The sequence below is a fragment of the Meles meles genome, chromosome 11, assembly GCF_922984935.1.
Source record: "Meles meles chromosome 11, mMelMel3.1 paternal haplotype, whole genome shotgun sequence".
NCBI lineage: Eukaryota > Metazoa > Chordata > Mammalia > Carnivora > Mustelidae > Meles > Meles meles.
In genome coordinates, this window is record NC_060076.1 from 82940775 (window position 1) to 82965438 (window position 24664).

General features: G+C 42.9%; 1 protein-coding gene and 1 non-coding gene across 5 annotated transcripts; both read left to right on the forward strand.

The window, feature by feature from the left end:
* Window positions 1-22: 22 nt before the first annotated feature.
* Window positions 23-24389, forward strand: NMRK1 (nicotinamide riboside kinase 1). 4 transcript variants are annotated; one of them, XR_006820758.1, is made up of 9 exons: window positions 23-299; window positions 3640-3693; window positions 8494-8584; window positions 8891-8939; window positions 14643-14790; window positions 14868-14939; window positions 15779-15885; window positions 18431-18594; window positions 23511-24389. XR_006820758.1 is itself a non-coding variant. In XM_046022489.1 (9 exons), exons 3-9 carry the CDS (start codon window positions 3665-3667, stop codon window positions 18532-18534), a joined length of 600 nt encoding a protein of 199 aa, XP_045878445.1. In that variant the 5' UTR covers window positions 23-299; window positions 682-868; window positions 3640-3664; the 3' UTR covers window positions 18535-18772. The 4 variants fall into 4 exon arrangements, 3 of the variants coding, with proteins under 3 accessions (XP_045878445.1, XP_045878442.1, XP_045878443.1); XM_046022489.1 differs by lacking the exon at window positions 23511-24389 and adding an exon at window positions 682-868 and having other exon boundaries at window positions 18431-18772; XM_046022486.1 differs by lacking the exon at window positions 23511-24389 and having other exon boundaries at window positions 18431-18772.
* On the forward strand, window positions 21726-21837 carry LOC123953698. Its single transcript, XR_006820951.1, has one exon. It is a non-coding gene; the product is annotated as a small nucleolar RNA SNORA12 (small nucleolar RNA).
* Window positions 24390-24664: the final 275 nt, after the last annotated feature.

The window sequence follows — 24664 nt, forward strand, 5'->3', positions numbered from 1 at the left end:
CAGCCGGAGCCGAGAGAGGGCGCAGCAAGCTCACGCCGGGGCAGGCCCGGCCGCGCGCGCCCCCGACGAGAAAGGGCCGGACCCTGCGGGGGCGCGCCCGTGGGGCCTCTGTCGCGGGAGTCCGGCCCCACCTCGCCCGCCCCGCCCCGGGCGCTGGAACCCCCACCGCGTCAGGCCCGGGTAGCACCGATCCCTAGGTTGGCGTCTTCTACCGCGGCCGCTTCTGACCCGGTAGGGGCGCAGATTGGGGGGCTGTGGAGCTCTAGGCTAGCGAGCTTCGGGGGTCGAACTGGCGCCCGGTGAGTACCTGCGCGACCCGGCCAGGCGGCGCCGCCTCTCCGAGGCCTGGAGGCTCTCCCGACGTGCGGCTGCGCTGGAGCCTGAGCCGGGTTGCGTCTTGCAAGCCTTGGGGGGACTCTTACCACTCTTAGCGGGCTCACGGATGACCTGGCAAGGAGTGTGTGTGCTTTTAACGCCCCGTACCGATCCTGAAATGGGAGGCTACCTCCAAGAGAACGGTGCGGGTTGTGGAGTGAAGTCGCCAGGGTTCGGGGTCAGGTCTTGATTCCTACGGGATGAGGCAGGCTTTTATTCCACCTGTATGAGGGTGCACCGAGTACGACCCGCCTGCCGCCTGTTAACCGAAAGGCCTGCCAACTGAGGATGGCTTTTCCATTTCAGATGGTAAAGAAGCTATCAGAAGAGCCATCAGAGCTATCAAAAGATTTTTGTGGCACGTGAGAGTGATAAGATTTGAATTTCGGTGTCCATAAAGTTTTGCGAGAGCACGGCCACGCTTATTTGCTTATGGCCGCTTTCCTCTTCCCAACACGCTGCCCTCGAAGCCTAAAACGTTGACTCAGACGAGGTACGCGGACCCCAGACCCAGCAGATTGGTCCTCCAAGGCGAGGCGAGGGCCGGAGCGAACCAGAAACGCAGCGCGCCTTCAGCGAGATAGCACGGTGTTCCGGACTCATTGCATGTCTGAGGGAAGAAAAATGGAAAAACTTGGCGTGAGAGTCTACCTAAAATGAAGCTTGCAAGTTTTTGTTAAGGGTCAGTGAGAGATAAAAGTGATTCCGCGGGGAAGAGGCATGGGTTGAGGGATTCAGAAATTCTAACCGTGGGAGATTTCTGTTTACCAAAAGGGAGCAAAGTTGAAACAATAGTAGGAAAAGACTTGCCTGGTGGGTGGAAGAAGATAATCAAAATACCTGCTGAATAAGGCAAGTGAGTGAGAAGTCCTGAAACACTTCACTGGTTTAAAAATACCAGACTGCTCTGTGGAGTCAGGTACAAGCACAACAATTCGTTAGCATGTTGTCATTCCATTTGTGTTAGAGGGCTGCTGGCTTCCTTATGATCTGCTGACTTACGCACGTACCACCCCTGACGGTTTTGAAGTCCCAAACGTACCTTGTTTATTAGAGGAATCCGCATAATAAGCGCATACTAGTAATGAAACAAAGGACTTGACAGCCTCTCTTACTTAGGGTTAAAAAAAGAAATTAAAATACTCGTTTTGGGGTTTGTCCCTGTCGATCACTTGTTCTCCCGCCTCTATGCAAATAACTTGCTGTGGAGGAAAACTTGGCACTTACCGGGAGGATAAGGTACATAAACATCCCACGGGATTGGGGGGGAGTCTATATTCCAAGTAATCAGATGCCCCAGGTTGATGAGACTGCAAAGTTCAGATGGTTGTCTGTGGAGACGCCCAGTGATTGAGTGTAGTTGATGAGGCTTGTCTTTGCCTCATGGAGTCTTTGGAATCTGACAGCTCCTGGTTGTAAGTTTTTAAGTAAGTGTGATTTTAAAGTAGTCCCTAAGAGGGCAACAAGGGGTGTCATAGCACCAAATAGTACGGAGGTAGACGATTCCAGTCCCGAATTTGGAGTTCGCCTGGTGCTGCCCTGTGCATTCGGCAAGGTTTTTGAAATGAATGACTTGGGATTGCTAGGCCTGCCCTCACCCCAGCCCCTGCCCTGCTTTGGCTTCTCCCAGTTCCCCACCCCTTCCCCCACAATCGTCATCCCTTTAGGGCTAATAGACTGTGCCCAGTGTTTACCCAAACCCTGTCTTGGGTAATAGCTCTGTTAGCTAACTAATATAGGACCGAGGGTTCCTGTTTCGGTTAAAAACTTGCCTTTGATGGTAGGAATTCCCTCCTGAACCCAAACAATTTTATAAGTGGGTTCTTGACTCTCCTTCAGTCTTCATTTCGGAATTGCTAGCTTCCACCCAAATAACCTCCCTCAAGAATCTTTCCAGTGCCATAGCCACACTCGTTATTTGCATGCTATGTAACTGACTCGGTATCCTCTCATGTGTGCACAGATGTGGCACGAAGCAGGGGGACCCTTAGTCCTTGCCTTTCAGTGTGCTCAACCATTAATAATACATCAATAAAAATGGGATCCATTATACATGAGAGCCTCACAATTACGCCAGCCCATGTGCAGCATCCTTTCTTTGCTCTTGGCAATAAAGTGCTTTTTAACAGTCTGGAAAGAAGAAAGAAATGAACTAGCTAGAACACAGGTCAGGGGTAGAAACTGGGAGGGCCGCTGGGGGTCTCCAGCCCAGGAGCCACTCCCCCCGGAGACCCAGCTTAGGTCCCTGATCACCCAACTGGAGCAGTCTGGAATAAAGAGCAGCCTTAGGTCAGGCAACCCTCAGGAACCTCTGATCAGAGGTTCCCACAAGCTGAGCCCCCCCTTTTCACAGAAAGAGGTGAAAATGGGTCATTAGAATATCCATAGGACTGCTTGACTGGACCTCAGGGGGCCCTGTGTGAAACTGCCCTTAACCTCCCACCTCCCCAGATCCAGGGGTCAACAAACAATGGCCTGTGCCTAAAATCTGGCCCTCAGCCTGAACATTTGCAGTCACTTGTCTGATTTCAGAACACTAACTCTGAAATCCAGTAAGAGAAATACTATCCCAATAAGAAAGGAATTCCATTCTTCTCATAAGTAGTTGTCTATTGCAACAACCACCAACAAAATTGTACTCAATGGTTACGTTTTCGTCAAAAACATTGTGGAAATTTGTTTTCGCTCTTGTTACATAAGTACCTCCGTAGTAACTTTCAGTTTGCCTCTCGGCCCACAAAACCTCAAATATTTTACTACCTGGCCCTTTTTGGAAAGAGTTTGCCTGCACTGGCCCTGGACTTAGGTTTCCGAATGAGGAAATAGCACCCTTAAAGGGAATGAACTTCCTTTTAGCTCCGGCCAGCAGTGATGTTTTCCCCATTTCAGAAGGGGAGAGAGGCAAGCTCTGGGGGGTTCCCTGGCATTGGAGAAATAAATGGGTCGTCCCCAGGTGATTGAATCTTGAAACTCTTGAGTTTCAGAGTTCTGAGACACTATGGTGTGGCCTACTGAACGCATCCTGCTGTTGGATTTAGCCATGGACCTAGCGGGGAGAGTGTCTAGCAGAGGGAAGCTGGTACTTTGAAAAGCTCTTCTACAGATTGTGGCTAATCCAGGAACAGGGGTTCCCCAGAGATCATGGTTATCTCTCCCCCTCAGCTGGCTCTCCTAGTGTAGGACTCTTTCTTTCTTTCTTTCTTTCTTTGACATCTCACGGATAAGCATTTGATTTGTTTTCTTTTGTTTTGTCTTTAATTTTAGGAAGACGTGATTTTCTAAGCTAATTATGAAAACGTTTGTCATTGGAATCAGTGGGTGAGTAATTATGCTACAAACAGCTGGTGGAGATACTGCGGATGTCCAAAGGGTGTTGTGGGGGATGGAGGGTCAGGATTCCTGAGTCCTCAGGAAGAGAGCAGGCCACTGGATATCAAACAGGGGGCCACTGGCTACTGAAATGACAACAGGAGATGAGAGAGTCTCCCCTAAACAGAGACACAGGGCCATCAGTAAGCAAAATCTGCCTGCCTTACCATTTCTTCTCCGGAGTTAACACCAGGCACGTTTTATCCTTATTATCCTTATGTCCTGATTGCCCTGGCATAATTATTAGTTGTGTGCCCCTCTCCCTCTCAAAAGTATCCTAAATTACAGGGTCACCCTCCCTGTGGTACCAGAGGTATGCATGCAAATAGGACACCAACAACAGCTCCAAAGGACATTGTTTGTTTGGCTGCATTTTTGTGTACATCTTTCTTCTGAGTACCTTCATACTAGGTGTGGTCCAATGAATGAAATACTTGAGACTGTTAAAATTAAACGTTTGTGATTTGGGGGCGATCACTGTATTGTTGTATTATGTTACTATAGCAAGTAATCAGAGGTAAAAGGAAATCAAACCAGTGTCAGAACTCTGCCTCGTTTCCTCCCATCTAATGAGAACCAGAGTTCTCTGTTTTTCTCTGCCTTGCTTTTCTTGGACAGGCTTTCCCTTCTGCGCTCATTGCCACATTATAAACCAAGCCCTCGTTCCCTAATTCCAGCCTCCCCCTCTTATCCTTTCCTAGGTACCTCTCGACCAGTTGAATCTTCTTGCAGAAATGTTTAAGTATTCTCTCACCTAGTGAACAATATACAGTGGGTACCAGTTATCTAGAACAAAATCTGAATATCCGGGTATGTGAAGACCATCCATACATAGTAAAAGAAATGTATTAGCTTCGGTGGCATGGAGGCTGTAGGGGAGGTTTGATCCAGGAGCTTAGTGGTATCACCAAAGACTCCATGACTTTTCATCCCTTCTTTGTGTCTTCCTCCATTCGGATTCATCCTAGAGTTGGCTGCACTTTTGGGGCACAAGGGGTTAGCAAAGGTTCTGGGCCCTGCTCTGGAGCCCAAACCAGACCTCAGAAACCGGGGTGGAATCTGGGGAGGAAGCCACTAGGTCAACTCCAGCATCCAAACCAACTTTCATTCTGCATGTGTAGGAGGAACATTCCCTTCTGTATGTTCCAGGTGTAGAAACCTGCCTCGTCTTCCTTGACCCATGCATTAGGTGCTAACCACACTTCCCTAAGAAAGCCTCCCCTTCACTGTCTGTTCCTCAGCGAGGGCCAGGATTTCCTTTTAGGGCTTCACAGAAGCACCTACCACACTCAGCCGCAGCGACCTCTGCTCCTGCCATTATTCCTTCGTCCAGACTCGGTGGAGTCCAGACTCCTTGTGTACTTGCCACTTGCTACGCCGTGAAGGGGTCATTCAGTTAAGACATCAGGGAACCGCGGGGATTCCAAAGGATTCCAAGATCATTCAAGATCCTCCCGAAAATGGAATGCATGTGTGAAGATGTTCATTTTTCTGGGGAAGGGGCATATAATCTTCATCAGAGGCTCACAGAATTCTGTGATGTTAGAATATATGTTTCATGGGCTTTGGGGAAAAAAAGATCATGGGCTTTGGAGTTAGACTTTCTAATCCCATCCTCATTCCTTGCTAGTTGCTACCTTGGGCAAGTTTTATGAGTATATAGTCTTTCAGTCCTTAGTTTCCTCAACTGTAAAATGGTAATATTAATACCTACCTGCTACAGAATGGATTTGCGTCTTAAGCACCTGCAGACAGCCTTTTTAACTTCCCTGTCATGTTCCGAAAACACTCGCCCTTTCTGTCTCTTGGCACACAAAAAAACAAATGGACAGGACTTGTGCATTTATGCTGTAAGGGAAAAGTTAATTTTAAGGTGTCACCTGACCAGAATTCCAAGTATAGATCATAGGCTTGAACTTGCGCCATTCTGACTTGTTACATTCTCATGAAACCCCCCTCCTCTCCCTGACCTGTACTACCTCTGTCTGGTCCGTCTCCTCCAAGTCTTTGCCACTGGAGTGCTTGCTTCTCATTGTCTCCAGCTAATTCAGTGAGGAGGGATCTAAGTACGGTTGGTTTGACTATATCATCTGAAAGAGATAAGTCTAGAAGATGACACATTTTCTGGCCAGATTGTTCAAAAAAGTTAGCCCTGTTTACTCTCTCTTTTTTTTTTTTTTAAGATTTTTTTTATTATTTATTTATTTGACAGACAGAGATCACAAGTAGGCACAGAGACAGGCAGAAGGAGAGGGGAAAGCAGGCTCCCTGCTGAACAGAGAGCCCGATGTGGGGCTCGAACCCAGGAGCCCGAGATCATGACCCGAGCCGAAGGCAGAGGCTTAACCCACTAAGCCACCCAGGCGCCCCATACTCTCCCTTTTAAACCAACGTTCAATATCTGAACTATGGAGACGTAGTATGAATTACAGACATTTTTGTTAAAAGGGAGAAATTTTGTACCAGTATTTTCTCAAGGCAAAGGGTAATAGCCACCACTTCCCTGTCTTTTCTTTAAAAAAAAATTCATTTATTTGTTTGAGGGGGCAGGGGAAGAGAGAGAGAGCTTGAGCAGGGGGGTGGGGGCAAAAGGAGAGGGAGAAGGAGGAAGCAGACTCCCGGCTGAGCTGACAAGCCTGCAGGATCCCACGACCCTGAGATCAGGACTTGAGCCAAAATCAAGAGTCAGACGCTAAACTGACTGAGTCACCCAGGCACTTCTGTTTTTTCAAGGAGATGGCCCATATCCTATCCAATTGTGTATTCTTAGTTTAAGTGAAAAAACTTTACGAGGCGCCTGGGTGGCTCAGTCGGTTAAGTGGCTACCTTCAGCTCAGGTCATGATCTCAGGGTCCTGGGATTGAAGGCTCCGCCCTCTCCCTCTGCCCTTCTGCCCCTCCCCCTTTCCCCCCAGTTTGGGCTCACTCTCTCTCAAATAAATAAAATCTTTTTTAAAAATTAATGAAAAAAAATCTTTGAATCAAGTTCCTTGTACTTTTGTAAGTATGAGGTATTTAGGTAATAATTGAATTACAGCCAGTAAACAGTTTTGATGAATGAATATTTGTTTCTTTTCTAGATTATGAATACGTTGCAGTCTGTCATCTGGGATTAAGCACAGGTTCCTGCAAATAAATGTGCAGTTAAGAGGGGTTTTTTTTGTGCCACCAACATTCGGTGGCATGATGAAGTCTTGATTTAGAGTGATGGTTTTAAATGCACAAAATAAAATACAGGAATACAAAAGAAACCAGTTGTGTTGAAATACAGTTATAAAAATATTTTTAAAAAACAAATTGTTGCTTTGTGATATGTACATGGTTAGCTTATTAAATAACAGTGTCCAGGGGTGGGTCTAAAAACTGCCATCAATTTGAAATAATAGTGAATATCAATCATGCTTCAAGATCTCTGCACCCCCTGCACCAGGATATGAAAATCATAGATATAGAAATCATAGATATGAAAATGTGATTTCTAGTGGTGATAGAGCCACAGGTACTATTACTACTACTCATGTTTGTTACTTAAAGAGAAAGCTAAAATTCTGTTAGAATTTAATAACCATAAAGATGTAATTTCTTACCCATTCAAGTTCACAAAGTCCACAAATAGGTCCACAGACCCTTTGAGGCAGCATCCCCGGGTTAAAAAAACCTCTGACTGAGCGACTGACTGCAGAACCGCTCTGAGGTGCCATGTGTGGTTCTAGAAAACTAGATACACAGGAGCGTTAGCCAAGATCCCCGTTCTCCCCACTGTCACAGTCCAGCCAGGAGAAACAAGTAACTGACTCCATAAGGAGGAAGGGAGCCCCACAGCGGAGATGGGAATACGTGCTGTTTGGCTTGTCATAAGCCCATCCTCCCTTTTCCTCCATGGTGCACTGAAACAAAATCACAGTGACCACGAGCAGGTGGACAGACTTGCACTAAAACATGCTACTCGTATTCTCAGTGTTGCTCCTGAGCCCTGGGAATGGTTCAGTATAGACGGAACATTCTTTTGCTTCCCACCCGGTAGCTGTAATTTTAAGTCTTAGTATCACCCAGTCTACTTGTACTTAGTGACCTTTCTCCTCCATCCTTTCCAGTTTATTTGTCCTCATTTACCACCGTAGATCTACTCAGGCTTATGCTATTACCAACATATCTATGAAAGAAATAATTTCTTCTTAGGTGTTACATATTGTTTTAAATACCCTTTTTGGGGGCGCCTGGGGGGCTCAGTGGGTTAAAGCCTCTGCCTTCGGCCCGGGTCATGATCCCAGGGTCCTGGGATCAAGCCCCACATTGGGCTCTCTGCTCAGCAGGGAGCCTGCTTCCTCCTCTCTCTCTCTCTGCCTGTCTCTCTGCCTACTTGTAATCTCTATCTATCAAATAAATAAATAAAATCTTTTAAAAAAATTAAATAAATATGCTTTTTGTAAGATCACTTTAAAATATTTTAGGGACGCCTGGGTGGATCAGTCGGTTAAGGGTCTCCCTTCAGCTCTGGTCATGATCCCTAGGTCTTGGGATCGAGCCCCACATTAGGCTCCTTGCTCCTTGGGGAGCCTGCTTCTCCCTCTGGCCTAGGGCTCCCCCTGCTTGTGCGAGCATGTGCATGTATGTGTCTGTGTGCTCTCTCGCTCGCTCTCTCTGACAAATAAAAATCTTTAAAAAAAAAATAAAATAAACGTTTTATATTAAATGCATCTTCCTTCTTGGTATGTTCAATTTTTTTTTTTCTTTTCCTTTTTCTGTTCAGGGTGACCAATGGCGGGAAGACAACACTGGCTAAGAATTTGCAGAAACACCTCCCAAACTGCAGTGTCATATCTCAGGATGATTTCTTTAAGGTATCTATAAAACTTCTTTGATAATTCACTTAATACAACAAAGTTCTAGTAGCAAAGTTAATGAAATTACATTTAAAAAAAAAAAAAGAAATTACATCCAAAAAGTCTTTGCTGAGTAAGTTTTTGTAGTGAAGATAGGTTCCATGCAGTAATGTCCCTTATCCACTAGATGGCATTACTTATTGGTGCAGCTCTGATTTTGTCTCCTCCTCCTCCAGAGCATTTAGTAAAAGTTTCTTGCCCTCTTCATTCTGTAATTGTGTTATTTCTGCACAGTTTTGATGGGTGCTTTGTTCTTTTCTCCAGCCACAGTCAGAGATAGAGATAGATACAAACGGATTTCTGCAGTATGACGGTAAGTAGATGAGTTTGTGACCCATTCGCCAATGTTCATTTTCTTTTCCAAACCTGAATACCTTTTCTGTCTATGAAGACAGTCTCAAAAATGTGCTTAAATATATTGCTGTACTTTACGCATACCTTTGTAAAGATTTCTGATTTATATCCAGCTATTTAAATAGATGAAACTTTTTCCCCGGTTTTATGTGTAAGACTGAAAACATTGAAACAATAGATTTTTCTTCTAAAGCTAGAGCAAGGTAAGTTTGCTGGTACTCCACTCATCCCTGCCTGGGGCACACATAACTAAGGATACTTCCCTCACCCTGTCCCTGTAATCTCCCCTGAAGCAAACTCTAAGCTCCTCCTCTGGGCTTCCCTTCCCAGTGACCCAGGGGCGCTGGACAGCTGGTTTCTTCTTTCTTCTGCTCATAAAGGTTAGTAAATGTTTTTGAGATGGATTCACCTCTCCCCTTACCCAATCTAACACTGAAGCCAGAAAATTATAAGGTCCTTGAGAAGACACTTATTTTGCTACAGAGACTATCATGCTAATAAACTATATTTAATGGTCTTATCAACTTTTATGACGAACAAGATGATCGCTGAGTGCCTATGCAAACTGGCAACAGAAACATCTCTCTTAAAAAGCCATAAACTACGTTATTTTTAACTTTGACGACCTTTAAGGAAAAATGTTGTGTAATCAGTTCTTACAGACACTTGATAGTTTTAAGAGAAGCAAAATCCTTGACTCACTGCCTGTTCTTGTGTCTTGAGCTCCAGCCAGAATATATTTTTCTTTTTGTCCCCATGTCTAATGGCTAGTGAGGAGGATTCTTTAAAAGTAAGCGTTAAACAAGGAAAAACTGTTTTCAACAGTTGGCAAAGAATTATTCGTAGTTCAAATGAGTTCTTAACAAGCTGATAAGAAAAGCACTAATATTCCAGTTGAAAAATGTCCAAGGATATAAACAAACTATTCATAAAAGCAAAAGTTTATTTGATTAATAAATATTACAATAAAAAGTCAACCTCAGAAGTAGTTAAAGAGTTGTAAATTACTTTTTTTCCCACTTATCTAATAAACAGATTTTTAAAACAATGATTATCTAATGATGGCACAGCTGTCTAATTATCTAATGATGGTTCAGTAAAACAAAAACTCTCTTAGATGGAAATATTAATTGACATAACCCTTCTGGAAGGGAGATTGAGCATAGATCCCAAAGACCTTAAAATACTCGTGCCATGTGTCAAGTGTCCCACTTACAGGAATCTATCCTGGGAAAAAATCTGAAATTTTTAGGTAAGTGTACAAATTTAAAGTAAATCAAGGTAATGCTGAAACCTTATGATAACCACCATAAGAATAGTTTAAAGATGTATACTATCAAGTTTAAAAATAGATGGAATCATTAAACTGTAGTTGATAAAGACAAAGCCAGAAATAAAAAATAGAGAACTTAAAGAAGTCAAAAGATGATAGAAAAGTAGAAAATGAGAGTGAAATGATAAATTTAAGCTAAATATATCAGTAGCTGTATTAAGTTAAATGAACTAACATACTCCAAAGATTGTCAAGTTTATTAAAAAAAAGAAGGAAAGAAAGAAAAGCCCAAGTATATCAAGTATAAGCACCTTACAAGAGATATATTTAAATATTAGGACAAAGAAAAGTAGGCAAGGCTAGAAAAAGATCTGCCATATGAACACCTGCTGAAAGAATCTGGTGTAACTACTAATGTGAGACAAAGTAAATACAAGGAGTATCACTAGAGATACTGTTATTAGAGATAAATAGAGATAAATGGGTTAATTCAACAAGAAGATAAACGATCTAAAATTCGTGTGCACCTAATAACAACCTTACAATACATTAAGCAAAAACTGACTAAATGGGGAAATACACAAATCTATAATTATTGTGGGAGATTTTTAGTACAAGTTCTTCAATAACTAATGGAAAAAGCAGACAAAAGTTGTAAATTTGAACAACACAATTAACAAAGTTAACCGAATTTATGTACATAGAACATGTGGCCAGTTACAGCAGAATACACATTTTTGTTTTCTTGAAACAGGAGCATTAACTAAAATGGCAGCCATACGCAAGGGCATGGAGCAAGTCCTAGTACATTTCAGTAGATTGAAGTAAAATAGAGATATCCTCTAACTACAGAGAACTGAATTAGAAATCAATAACAAAAGAGTAAGTAGAAAATTCCTAAGTGTTTGGAAATTAATCAGTACCCTTTTTTATCTGGAAAAATTTAAACATACACAAAAGTAGGCAGAAAAATGTAATGAGCTCTCATGAATTTCTCATCCAGCTTTTAAAATGATGCACTCTAGACCAATTTATATTTCATCTATGTCCTTACCACTCTCTCCTAGTATATTTTTTGAAGTAAATTCCCGATGTCATCATGTTTCTTCTGAAGCAAAGCATTTCTGTATATCCTGTGGGTTAGAGAATGAATCATGGTGAAAATTAGAAGATACTTTTAAGTAGACAATAATGAAAATATATTAAAACTAATGATATTTCTGGTTCCAACTAAGATGGATTGGCCCATTTCCTTACTCTCGCTCCCTCTTATAATTGAAAACCTTGGATGGAGCACAGCAAACAAAGGGAGACACAAAGATGAAAAGAAAATAGACTGGCTAGGCCTTTGGGACTTGAGGAATGATGTGGCTGTGATTCTCTAGGTTTTCTTCTCACCTGTCATATATCCAGGAAGGGGGTGCTGAGGGGTGTGGAACATGATGTCATCAATAGGTACAGACAAAAAATCCCCAAGAAGAAGCCTGTTCCCTGTAGTCAAAGGACCGGGAAGAGAGTGGCACACCAACTAGAACATCATTTTGATAATATCCAACGTACTGTAGCCAAAGACAAAAAGGAAAACCATCCTCCTTTCATGGCGTCAGCAGGGCCAGGTGGGGGGCAAGACTTCTGGACCCATGTGGCACCAACCAGCCAGGGAACCCCACAGTGATACTATCAGTAGAGCCAGACGGCGAACTGAATTTCCACACCCGTCAAGAAGCAGCGACAGAGGGGCACTTGGGTGGCTCAGTGGGTTAAGCCGCTGCCTTCGGCTCAGGTCATGATCTCGGGGTCCTGGGATCGAGCCCCGCATCGGGCTCTCTGCTCGGCAGGAAGCCTGCTTCCTCCTCTCTCTCTGCCTGCCTCTCTGCCTACTTGTGATCTCTCTCTGTGTGTCAAGTGAATAAATAAAATATTTAAAAAAAAAAAAGAAGCAGCGACAGAATGAGGCAGTGTGAGATGGTGCTAGTTGACTCTCCACTCTCCTCATCCAGAGAGCATCAGCCGCTGTCAGTCCCCACCAAGTGAAGCCACAGCAGCATTCCACATGTCTCTTCCTCCTCCCGTGACAACCTCCCCCTCCATGTTGGTGGGGCTCAGCAGGCGGGTGACCATCCATGCCCTCTCGGACCTGCGTACTACAGCTAAGCAGGGTAACTATCTATAAAAAAGAAGATTAAATGAGATCCAGAGCCTCACAACATGATACCTAAACTATCTAGGACGAGACTGAAAGTCACTTGTCATACCAAGAACCAGGCAACTCTCAACTTGAGTGAAAAAAGACAATCAACAGACACCAACTCCGTGACAGAGATGTTGGAATTATCTGACAAGGATTATAAAAGCAGCATTCATAAAAAGGCTTCCGTGAGTGATGGTGAACATTGTTGAATCTAGTAAAAAGTTAGAAAACCTCAGTAAAGAAATAGAAGATGTAAAAAGAACCAAATAGAAATTTTTTAATTGACAACATCGTTACTGAAATTTAAAAACTCAACCAGAGGGACTCAACAGCAGGATAAAAATGATAGAGGAAAGAATCTGTGAAATTTGAGGACAGAACAATAGAAATTACTCTATCTGAACAACAGAGAGAAAGTAGACTGAGAAAAAGTTAAGAGAAATATGGGACAATAACAAAAGCTCTGACATTTATATCATTGGACCCTCAGAAAGGAGAAAAGTAAATGGGGACACCTGGGTGGCTCAGTCCATTAAGCATCTGCCTTCAGCTCGGGTCACGATCCCAGGGCTCAGGGATGGAGTCCTGCATCAGGCTCCTTGCTCAGTTGGGAGCCTGCTTCTCCCTCTGCCTGCTGCTCCCCCTGCTTGTGCTCTCTCTATCTCTCTGTCTCTCTGACAAATACAATCTTTAAAAATAAAAATAAAAAAGAAGTAAATGTGTGTAAAACATTGCAAACTTGGCATAAGACATAAACTTACAAATTCAAGAATCTGACTGATCCCCAAACAGATTAAACAAGACTGACCTAGAAAAAAAGAGAAGGCACCAGTTACAGATACCAAGAACAAAAAAGGTAATACCACTACAGATCCAACAGACATTGAAAAGTAAGAGCATATTATAAACAATCAGTGCAACTAAATTAGAAAACTTTAATAAAATTGACAGTTTCCTAGAAGAATGCAACTTACCAAAACTAACACCAGAACAAAGAGAAAATCCTAGTAGTCCTATGTCTACTAAGTAAGTTAATCCATAATTTATAAACTTTCCACTAAAAAGACTCTAAGTCCAGGTGGCTCAATACAGTAGTTCTGGAGTAAGGCTCAGAAATTACAATTCTTTTTTTTTTTTTAAGATTCTGTTTATTTGTTTGACAGAGACAGAGCAAGAGTGGGAACACAAATGGGGAGTGGGAGAGAGGGAAGCAGGCTTCCCGCTGAGCAAGGAGCCCAATGTGGGGCTTGATCGCAGGACCCTGGGATCAGGTCCTGAGCCGAAGGGCAAATACTTAACAACTAAGCCACCCAGGCACCCAGGAACTGTAATTCTGGTAAATTCTCACGTGATAGTAACGCTGCTGGTCTAGATCCTACACTTTGAGAATCGGTATTTTGCAATAATTATCTAGAACTATAATTGTAAGCTCAAAAAGTACGTACATTTTAGAGTTTAAAAAGGACGTATTTGTGTCCTTTATAAAATTTTAATGATTTTTCTCTTATTTACTTGTAAGAGCCATATATATATATATATATATATATATATAAAAGATAATAGCTCTTCGGGTGCCTGAGTGGCTCAGTTGGTTAAGCGCCTGACTCTTGGTTTTGGCTCAGGTCATGATCTCGCGGTCTTGGGATGGAGCCCCACGTTGGGCTCCATGCTCAGTACTGAGTCGGCTTCAGATTCTTTCTCCCATCCCCTCTGTCCCTCTTGCTTGTGCTCTCTCGTTCTCTCTCTCAAATAAATCTTTTTTTTTTTTTTAAAGAGAAGTTTTTTTAACTCTTTGTGAAATACATTGTGGATATTTTCCCCAGTGTGTCATTTATCTTTCAGACTAATTTATAGATACTTTGTCATCCAAAAATATTAAACTTTTGTATAGTCAAGAGGGAATAGACATCATAAGTAAAGCAATACTGGCCATGAGTTTATGATTGTCAAAGCTGGGAATGCGGTAATGGGAATTCATTGTACCCTACTCTCTACTTTTATATAGAGATTTCAAATGTTCCATATTAGAAATGTTTCAAACATACCAATTTGTCTAAAATATTTATTCCATATTTTGAAGGGTAAATAAAATAGCGTTATTCTATATATTTATAGAGCCCTGGATATACTCATCATAGAAAGCCACATCATAAACCTTTTGTTATATTGACTTCATATTCTTGTATGTTTGTTTGAAGTGCTTGAAGCGCTTAACATGGAAAAAATGATGTCTACCATTTCCCGCTGGATGGAAAGCCCAGGACACTCGCCGGTATCAACAGACTCCGGAAGCACCGAGGAAATTCCCATATTAATCATTGAAGGCTTCCTTCTCTTTAATTATAAGTAAGCGTCCTCAACCTAATACTGACTCAGAGTGAATGGAGGGGAAACCTTGTGAACTAAAGATGCTGTGATTTTAGGCCCCTTGATGCTCTGTGGAACAGAAGCTACTTTCTGACAGTTCCTTATGAAGAATGTAAGAGGAGGAGGAGGTGAGTGTTGAAATCAGCTTTGTGGATCCTAATTCAAAAGACAGTTTACACAGGGGTGCAAATTACAGCATAGGGTGTAGGGTCAGTAGTATTTGTAACACAGTGTGGTGACAGAGGGTAGTGGCTCCACTCACAGTGAGCATAGCCTAACGTACAGAGAAGTTGAATCTCTATGCTGTACGATCAAAACTAAAGTGACGGTGCGTGTCAACCATACTTCAATTACAAATGAAAAATTTTTAGGTAAAAAAAATAGGTTGATTATGATTTTCCATTCATGAGCCATAACTCTGCTGCAGACACAAAGAACACCAGTTAATGGAAAGCTTAACCCAACATAGCAAGTTCTCTGTCATTATTTACACTGACATTTGTCTCTTCATTCTCTACTGAAGGCAGGGGAGATAATTATGAGTTATAGTGAATTACAAAAGTAATTCGTTTGGGGGGCACCTGGGTGGCTCAGTGGGTTAAAGCCTCTGCCTTTAGCTCAGGTCGTGATCCCAGGGTCCTGGGGTCCAGCCCCGCATCGGGCTCTCTGCTCAGCAGGGAGCCTGCTTCCCCTTCTCTCTCTGCCTGCCTCTCTGCCTACTTGTGGTCTCTGTCTGTCAAATAAATAAATAAAATCTTAAAAAAAAAAAAGTTTTAAAAGTAATTCGTTTGGGTCAGAAAACTAAATCCATTTTGTTGTCTTTGTAACTAGTGTTGAATCTAAAATGTATACTCTTAATTCTGTTTAGAGTAAGTCTCAGTGATTTTTCCCATTATCCTGGCCATTATTATTTTACTTTTATCAATGCTGCGTTTCTGTCCACATAAAGTTTCCTGTTTTTTGATAGTACAAGGGTCTACGAGCCCCCAGACGTCCCAGGGTACTTCGATGGCCACGTGTGGCCCATGTATCTGAAGCACAGACAAGAAATAGAGAACATCACGTGGGAGATCAGTAAGTACCTTTTCTTCCTCCGCAGAAGGCCTTCACTTGTCATTGCTCAAAGGCCACAGGAGAAAGGATTTTAGGAGGCATTTTTCTCATGCATTATATTATAAAGGAACGCTTTAAACCAGAATACTCTGGGCCCTTCCAATGGACTGTCCTGGTTTCTGTTTCTCTCTCTAAGGCTCTTGTCAAAGCCCGTCACCTTCTAGATGATCCTTTGTGAAACAGATATTAACCGAATGCCTTCTGTGTACAAGGCACTGCCCTGGTGATATTGAGGAAAATAAGACAAACCCAGCCACTACTCTTGTGAGCCAACATTCTCTCAGGGAAACAGGCATTAGGGACACTAGCTGCATGAGCATGTCCTTTCTAGCTATGCTAAGTGCTGTGACACCAAGTTCCGGGGGGACTAGGCAAGGCCCAGCAATCAGGGAAGGCTTCCTTGAGGAAGTCACTTAAACCACACTCTGAGGGGTTTAACTGGACGAAGGGAGGTAGGTTGGGTGGACAGCAAATCACCCCACACAGTGCACAAAAAGGCCAGGCGTAGGTAAGGAATGAATAGCATCTGAAAGAATGTTGGTGTATTTTTGGTAGAGAACCAAGAGGGAGAAGTAATGCTGGGGAGATAAGGAAGATCTCAACTCTACAAGGCCATAAGCCAGTTAAGGACTTCGGTCATTATAGTAGGAGAAGTGGGAAGCCCTCCACAGAGAGGTTTTAAACAAGGACATAGTAAATAACAAATTAATTGTGTTAGTGAGATTCCCCTAGCTATGTGAGCATGAATGCATGTGTTTAATAGAACAGAATGAGAGAAGAGATTTGGAGGGTGCCCCTCTCTCCCTCTCCGTCTAAGTTACCAATCTGGGGGTGCCAGGCTGGCTCAGTCAGTGGAGCATGCAAGTCTTGATCTCAGGGTTCTGAGTCCAAGACCCATGTTTGTTGGAGAGATTGCTTAAAATGAAACCTTAAAAAAAAAAATGCTGGGTGCCTGGGTGGCTCAGTGGGTTAAAGCCTCTGCCTTCGGCTCAGGTCATAGTCTCAGGGTCCTGGGATCGAGCCCTGCATCAGGCTCTACTCAGCAGGGAGCCTGTTTCCCCCTCTCTCTATTTGTGATCTCTCTCTCTTCAAGTAAATAAATAAAATCTTTAAAAAAAAATGCAGATCTAACCACACCCCCACTTTGCTTAAATACCTACAAAGAGTCTTCAACTTTTTGGGATAAAATCCAAACAGTCAGACTTCAAGACCCCTAAAGACTAAGGCCTAGACAGCCTTGCTCTAAAATCTCATCTCTCTAGTGTCCCTGGCTCCCACATTCTAGCCCCTCCAAACTGTGCATCCCTTGCTGAACAAGCAAACTGATCTCTTACCACCAGTTTTCTTTTTTCTTTTTTTTAAAGATTTTATTTATTTATTTGACAGACAGAGATCACAAGTAGGCAGAGAGGCAGGCAGAGAGAGTGAGAGGGAAGCAGGCTCCCTGCCGAGCAGAGAGCCCGATGCGGGACTCGATCCCAGGACCCCGAGATCATGACCTGATCCGAAGGCAGCGGCTTAAACCACTGAGCCACCCAGGCGCCCCTTACCACCAGTTTTCTGATTAAAGTGTTCTTTTCGGGGCACCTGGGTGGCTCAGTGGGTTAAAGCCTCTGCCTTCAGCTCAGGTCATGATCCCAGGGTTCTGGGATCGAGCCCTGCATCGGGCTCTCTGCTCAGCAGGGAGCCTGCTTCCTCCTCTCTCTCTGCCTGCCTCTCTGCCTTCTTGTGATCTCTGTCTGTCAAATATATAAAATTTTTTTTTAAAAAAAATGTTCTTTTCTTCCTTTAACCTATATAACTTCCACTTTTTCTCCAAAATTACCTGTGCCAGTTTGGGTAAAAATGCATATCTCCCGGGCCTGGAGAACATGGCAGAGCCCAGACCCCTGCATGGTTCTTTCTGCCCACAGGTCCTATCCCCGTGCTTTAATAAAATCACCTTTTGCACCCCCCCCCCCCAAAAAAGCTCCACAAGGATCCTAATGCATAAGGCAGTTGGAGAACCAGCCCCTGGAATGATTCCTCAGGGCTGCTAAAGGACCACATACCCAGTGCCATTTAACTCTTTCTTTTTCAAAAAATAATTTCCGCACCTGTTAATATGCATTTCCCCCTATTAAACCAATTTTTCTTTACGTATTATTCCTGACTCTAATCTATTTCTGTCTTTAGTGGCTATTAATTTCGTTTTAAGTGTCTAAGGCCCTGTGCTCTTTATTTAAACCTGTGAATATTCTCCCTTTTTGAGGGAGTAGTGGCAGAGCAAGAGGGAGAGAGAATCTGAAGCAGGCTCCGTGCCCAGCACAGAACCCGATGAGCGGCTCAGTCTCAGTACCCTGCAGTCATGACCTGAGCTGCAGTCTCGAGTCAGACAGTTAACTGACTGAACCACCCCGGTGCCCTGGAACCTGGTAGCGTTCTTAAGGGATGGCAGATGGCAGAGTAAGAATCCACGGCTCAGAGGCCCCCTGGCATTTGAACCGCTCTCCTTTCTCCTTCTCAGTTTACCTGGATGGAACCAAGTCGGAAGAGGACCTCTTTTCACAAGTGTATGAAGAGCTAAAACAAGAACTAGCAAAGCAAAAGTCTAAGTGTTGTGGACGGTAGAAGAACGGCCAGGAAGAAGCGCTCATGGCACACCCAAGAATGGCTGCCCAGAATGCTCCTGTAGGAGTGGTTGTGTCCTTTCCCTCGTTGCTTTGAAGACAGTTTCGAATCAGAGACTCCGAATGGGTTTGGGGCCTTGATTATTTTGTTTATGAGGTTTTTTGGGGTTTTTTTAAAGATTTTATTTATTTATTTGACAGACAGAGATCACAACTAGGCGGAGAGGCAGGCAGAGAGAGAAGGAGAAGCAGGCTCCCTGCTGAGCAGAGAGCCCGATGTGGGACTTGATCCTTGGACCCTGGGATCATGACCTGAGCCGAAGGCAGAGGCTTTAACCCACTGAGCCACCCAGGTGCCCCAGAGGTTTTGTGTTTTTGTTTTTTGTTTGTTTGTTTGTTTTTAAGGGGAAAATGCCCACCCAATGTTACAGCCCTTAATGATGTTTATGTTACATAGTTTAAATTTTCTAGTAGATGGCTGTCATTTCAGTGGGACTGACATTATCCTTTGGGCAGAGTGAAGTTAAAAAGGCTAATGATCCCCTTTTAATATGTCCCCTTCTGCTTTAGTCCTCTTGAAGATTTCCCATGAACTTATTTTTCCCAGATACCTCAAAAATAAACACAGGATGTTATAAAATATATTTATGGAGCGTTTCTTTAAGGTTTTCATCTTAGATGACCCATTTTTCAAGTACTGGAACCCCTCCTCCATCTGGCTTGAGTGGGAAGAGAGTACAGGGTATCTGCGGCTTCAGGCTCAGCCGCACTGAGCAGCTCAGTGTAGCCTTCAAGGCTCTGCCACAATTCCACGTTGCTCTTTGGGTTTCTTCTGGAGGCAGACTCTCTCCCCCGACAGATACGATGGCTGTTGGCAGCAGCAGCCTCCCAGATGCAGCATCCCCAGGAGAGAAAGACAGTTCATCCTTTCTCTAGCTTTCCCAGGAGTTGATAGATGTCAGGGCTGAATGTTGGGTTCCAAGGAGCTTGTATATAATTTTCACTACTTTAGCATATGTTTAAGATTCTTTATTTTAAACACTTTTGTAAAAAGCCGTTTTGCATGTTAACCCAACGGGGAGATTTTGATTGGTCCTGCTTGGGTCACAGGGCTTGTGCTAACCTAATCACTTTGGCCAGGGAGATGGGATACTCTGATTGGCTAGGACTGGATCGCGGATTCATCTTGTCCTTGAACACCTCTCCTAAGGCCTCCTGTTTAGCAGGAGAAATTCCCCAGAAGGAAACCAGCAAGAGGTAGAAACCAGAAGGAGGTTGGAAAAGCATGCTGGGAGAGCAAAACTATAGACCTAGCTGCTGTCTTGTTGTTTTTTTTGTTTGTTTTTTAAGAGTTTATTTATTTATTTGACAGTGAGAGAGGGAATACAAGCAGGGAGAGTGGGGGGGGGGGGGAAGCAGGCTTACTACCAAGCAGGGAGCCCAAGACGAGGCTCCATCCCACGCTCCTGGGATCATGACCTGAGCCAAAGGCAGACAGACACTTTCAGGACTGAACTACCCAAATGCCCACCCCACCACCAGCGGCTGTTGTATTCGAACTATTGCAACTAAAAGGGTTTTCACAGTTGACATGTACAAAATGTAGTCATTCGCTCATTGAAGAGGAGACAGTGTGAGTCCTGTGAAGCAACTCCTCTAGGCCAGATGTAATCATTTCTTAATAAGAATTAGATTTCCTGGGGCACCTGGGTGCCTCATTGGGTTAAGCCTCTGCCTTTGGCTCACGTCGTGATCTTGGAGTACTGGTATCGAGCCCCACATTGGGCTCTCCGCTCAGCAGGGAGCCTGCTTTCCTTCCTCTCTCTCTGCCTGCCTCTCTGCCTACTTGTGATCTCTCTCTGTGTCAAATAAATAAATAAAATCTTAAAAAAGAAAAAAAGAATTAGATTTCCCTTGTTCTCAGTAAATTCCTATGTTACAAGGGGACTGAGCCCCGCCCATGCACTGACCCTACACACTCCTGATTCCAGCATCAGCCCTCCATGTAGCCATTCCCGTTTGGAGAAATTTCAGGACCATTTTAAAGTCTCTTGTAAGTGGAGCTTAGAGTCCTTGGCTGATATGCCTGCCCCCACCCCCACCCCTGTCGTCTGTGTCTTTGGTGAAGACCGGGGAAGCTCAGGGCGCCGACGTGAAGGGCTATAGAGTGTAGAGTGAAGAGAGGAGTCCAGCCTCTGAGCCAGAGCCACTTTGCTGAGAGTGGCTGGCTCCCTTTCTGACCCTAATGAGATACTTCAGGGTGTTTCAGCTGCTGGACACCCATGCCTTTCCATCCCTTGATAATGACCAGCGCTGAAGTCCATTGTTAAGTAGCTAAGTCATACTCTGGAGTTGGGCCTTGTGGCCCATCTACTGATAAAGATTAAAGGAGCCTTCACCAAATAGCTCAGACCGCAGCTTGTTCCAGATCAAATGCCGGTCTTTCCCATCTGTTCCAAGACCCAAGAACAGCAGGTCTGTTTTGACAGACATGGAAACCCCACGAGGGAGTACATGTCCGTGTGTGGGCGGCAGCCCTCTCTCCTTGCTCACGTCCTAGAGGCTGCTGAGAAGTGTTCACCTGGGCCTTTTGAGGCTCTCTTGCTTGGGTTCTCGATATCAGATGAAGTTAAGTTGGAAAAAAAATCATAACAAATACTAGAAGAGACATAAAATCCAAAGCAGATCTGCCTTTCTTACCTCTTAAGATCTATATCAGCTTTTTTTTTTCCAGTTGCGTAAATAAGTTATGATGTTATTTATAGTAACCCACCACCTTTCCCAGTTCTCACAACCACGGTGCCTTGGCAGAGCTGCCTGGAGGGCTCCTCAGCATGGCCTGGTTTAACCCACACTCGGGAGCTGAGCGAGCAGGGAGGCCTTTCCTAGGTTTCCACGGACCACTCTGCAGGCTCTTCAGAACCTCTCCTAAACCTGCTGCACCAACTTCCCATTCTAAGCACATAAAATCGTAATTGTGATCAAGTCACAATAATGGGAGGGAAACAGAGATTGAATTTAATGATTAATGAAACAAATGACGCAAGAGAGTAAGAACGTAAAGTTATATGTTTAATTTAATCCTTACTTAAATTCAGTGTTTGGGGCAAGATTTAATCATTGCCTCCCCTCACAAAGACAAGTCCGTCTAGCTACCAGAACTTTCAGACCCCTTTGGAGAATGTTTATTTTCATGGTGATGGCTTGCTTTCTGGCATGCTGGTTACGTTTTCAAGGGAGCCGGACTGCCACATATGCCAGATAGAAGCTGGCAAGGCTTGATGGGAGATTGGCTCCCACATGTAGAGAGGAAAAGGGGAAAAAAATGTCTATTACCATCTCATTATAAAAGCATATTCATCATAAAAACCTTTTAATATTAAAAAGAAAATAACCATGTGAATTCCCCCCCCCAATCAGCGATGTTAACATCTCAGTGAGTACACATCACTGAGTTCACATCAGTCTCTTATGTGATTACATGGTTAATCACCATACGCATTTCTTTTTTGCAATGTTTTTACACTAGTTTTTAATACTTAAAGGAGCATTATAGAGCTTATTATATAATGAAACTGAGTAAAACTAAACAGCTCTTCCAATTAAAGGAGTCAAGGCCAAGTTCTGTTTTGCTCATTAAGAGTGAGTTATAAGACTTGGCATTGACATCTCAGTGCAGAAGAAAGAGGTCACATGTCTCGTTTCAAATCAAAGGAATAAGAAATCGCAAAATAAAATTTAATAAAAGGTGTGTATTTTTCTTTCAGCCTTTTTCTACCTTGTATTTAAAATATAATGTCCAATTAAAAATAGTAATATAATTATCTGATATAATAGCCAGAATTACCATAGGATTAATGACCCATTTCACAGCTGCTGAGTGGTTAGTACCTTTACAAGTTTTTCACATTGGCAAGTAACACGCTATAAAAATATTTACACATATCACTTGTTTTCTTCTCCTGGAATTATATTAAAAATTTTCAGAAGTGGGACGCCTGGGTGGCTCAGTGGGCTAAAGCCTCTGCCTTCAGCTCAGGTCATGATCCCAGGAACCTGGGATCGAGCCCCACATCAGGCTCTCTGCTCAGCAGGGAGCCTGCTTCCCTCTCTCTCTCTGCCTGTCTCTCTGCCTACTTGTGATCTCTCTCTCTCTCTGTGTCAAATAAATAAATAATAAAATCTTTTAAAAAAATTTTTTTTTCAGAAATAACACTTGCTTGATCAAAGAGTATAATCATATCTATATGTATATACTTCAGAAATTAAATACTACACTAAAAAAACTTTGTTTCTCCAACACTAACTCTATGACACAAATACAATAGGTTTATTGTTGAGTTTCAAACCAAAGTCACCAAATGTTCAACTAGGCTTCCTTGGTTTAAGGAAAAAAGAGTGAAGGTACCCATGCTCTTTCCCCAGATCAAGGAAAATTCTCCAAAACAATAATTTTACTACAACCAGCCACCCTTTGTGATATTCTTCTAATTTTCAAACTATTTCATTCCTTAAAGCCAGAAATTATTACACCAATTGCAAACGATGTTAGATATCTGATACCTTAAGATAGGCTTAAATTTATTTTTTTAAAGATTTTATTTATTTATTTGACAGACAGAGATCACAAGTAGCCAGAGTGGCAGGCAGAGTGGGAAAGGGGAAAGCAGGCTCCCTGCTGAGCCGAGATCCCCGTGTGCGGGGCTCCATCCCAGGACCCTGGGGTCATGACCTGAGCTGAAGGCAGAGGCTTAACCCACTGAGCCACCCAGGCGCCCCGATAGGCTTAACTTTAGTCTAAGGATTCAAAGAATGAGTTCTTTTAGCCTTTATTTGGTTCTTTATGCAGCATTTCTGGCTCCAGAATCCCTGTCATCTTAATAGTAGATTAAGATTCACTGTTGATAATGTGAAGATTTAATACAATGAGAATTGGAATTCTCTATTAATTTCTTTCTACTTGTATTTGTTTCCAAGGCTTGCAAGTAACAACATAAAGATGGAGTGCGCGGAATCCTTCCTGGGATGAATTAGGAAACTCAAAGGAGTGTATCTGAGAACCTTAACCAAGATTCAATAAGTGCTTTGGTATGATAACAGCTGCTGGTTCGTTTGTTTGTGTTATCACACGTGGTTTCTCCGACATGTGGAACAGTAAATGGTTATCCACACACCACCAGACAGGACTTTACCTTCATGAGTTGTTCTTACTCCAAGAAATACGGAGAGAGAGCATAGCTCACAATGAGTCAGTTCGTCCGGACCAGTGATTATCAAACTTTTCTGAATGGGACCCAGAGTATAAAATAAGATTCATCACAACCCAGTATTTATGTAATCTCTTGTGCTTGAATGTGGCTGTGTGAGTGTGTGTGTGTGTGTGTACACACCTATCAAGTATCACAAAGCATTTACCTTAGATTCAATGCACACTGATACTTTTCTACTTTTAAAGTAATTTTAAATATTCTTTACCATCTAATATCAATGCCTATTTCCTACAAATAAAGGCTTTAGTGGGAGTAGCAGTCACATTGAACAGATCAACAATTTACCTGGAATGTCTTTCTTGTGTGTGTTTTGTTACTGTTTCTTGCATGAGTGTAAAACCACTGGATCATTGTGTCACTTGTTTTGATACTTTGTTATAATAGGGAGAATTTTCTTTTGTTTTGTTTTGTTTCTGTCAAACCAGTGGTCTAAAGTCACAGAAACCAGTTATGGTTACTTAAATATGTAGTACCTTTCACTGAAAGGAACAGACAGAAGATCTGAATTGTATAATTTTGGGGGGCCTCTTTCAATGCTGGAATTTAAATATCTGCTGTGCTGATCAACCTCTTATTTTTTAAGAGATTGCTCCCAATCCTCTCAATCTTTACAAATAGAAATATATTATTACATTAACATTAATTGATCTTTACAGACTCACTTGGTCAGCTCTCGTTATTTCTGTATTTCTAAGTAGCTTGTACTCAGTGGTAATTAAGGAGGGTGTTTTGATCATACACACTAAACAACAAGCAAACAACAACAACAACAAAAAACAAACAAACCCTGAACCCAAGTGGCACTTCTTTCCCCTAACAGCTGTATGATTCTGATCAAATTATGGAAAGTCTTTATTGCAA

Excerpts from the sequence above, each read along its gene's own strand:
- NMRK1 (XM_046022489.1), top strand. The coding sequence starts at position 3,665 with ATGAAAACGTTTGTCATTGGAATCAGTGG. Across the intron at positions 8,585-8,890 it reads CTCAGGATGATTTCTTTAAG|CCACAGTCAGAGATAGAGAT; the intron begins GTATCTATAAAA and ends TCTTTTCTCCAG. Across the intron at positions 8,940-14,642 it reads CGGATTTCTGCAGTATGACG|TGCTTGAAGCGCTTAACATG; the intron begins GTAAGTAGATGA and ends GTTTGTTTGAAG.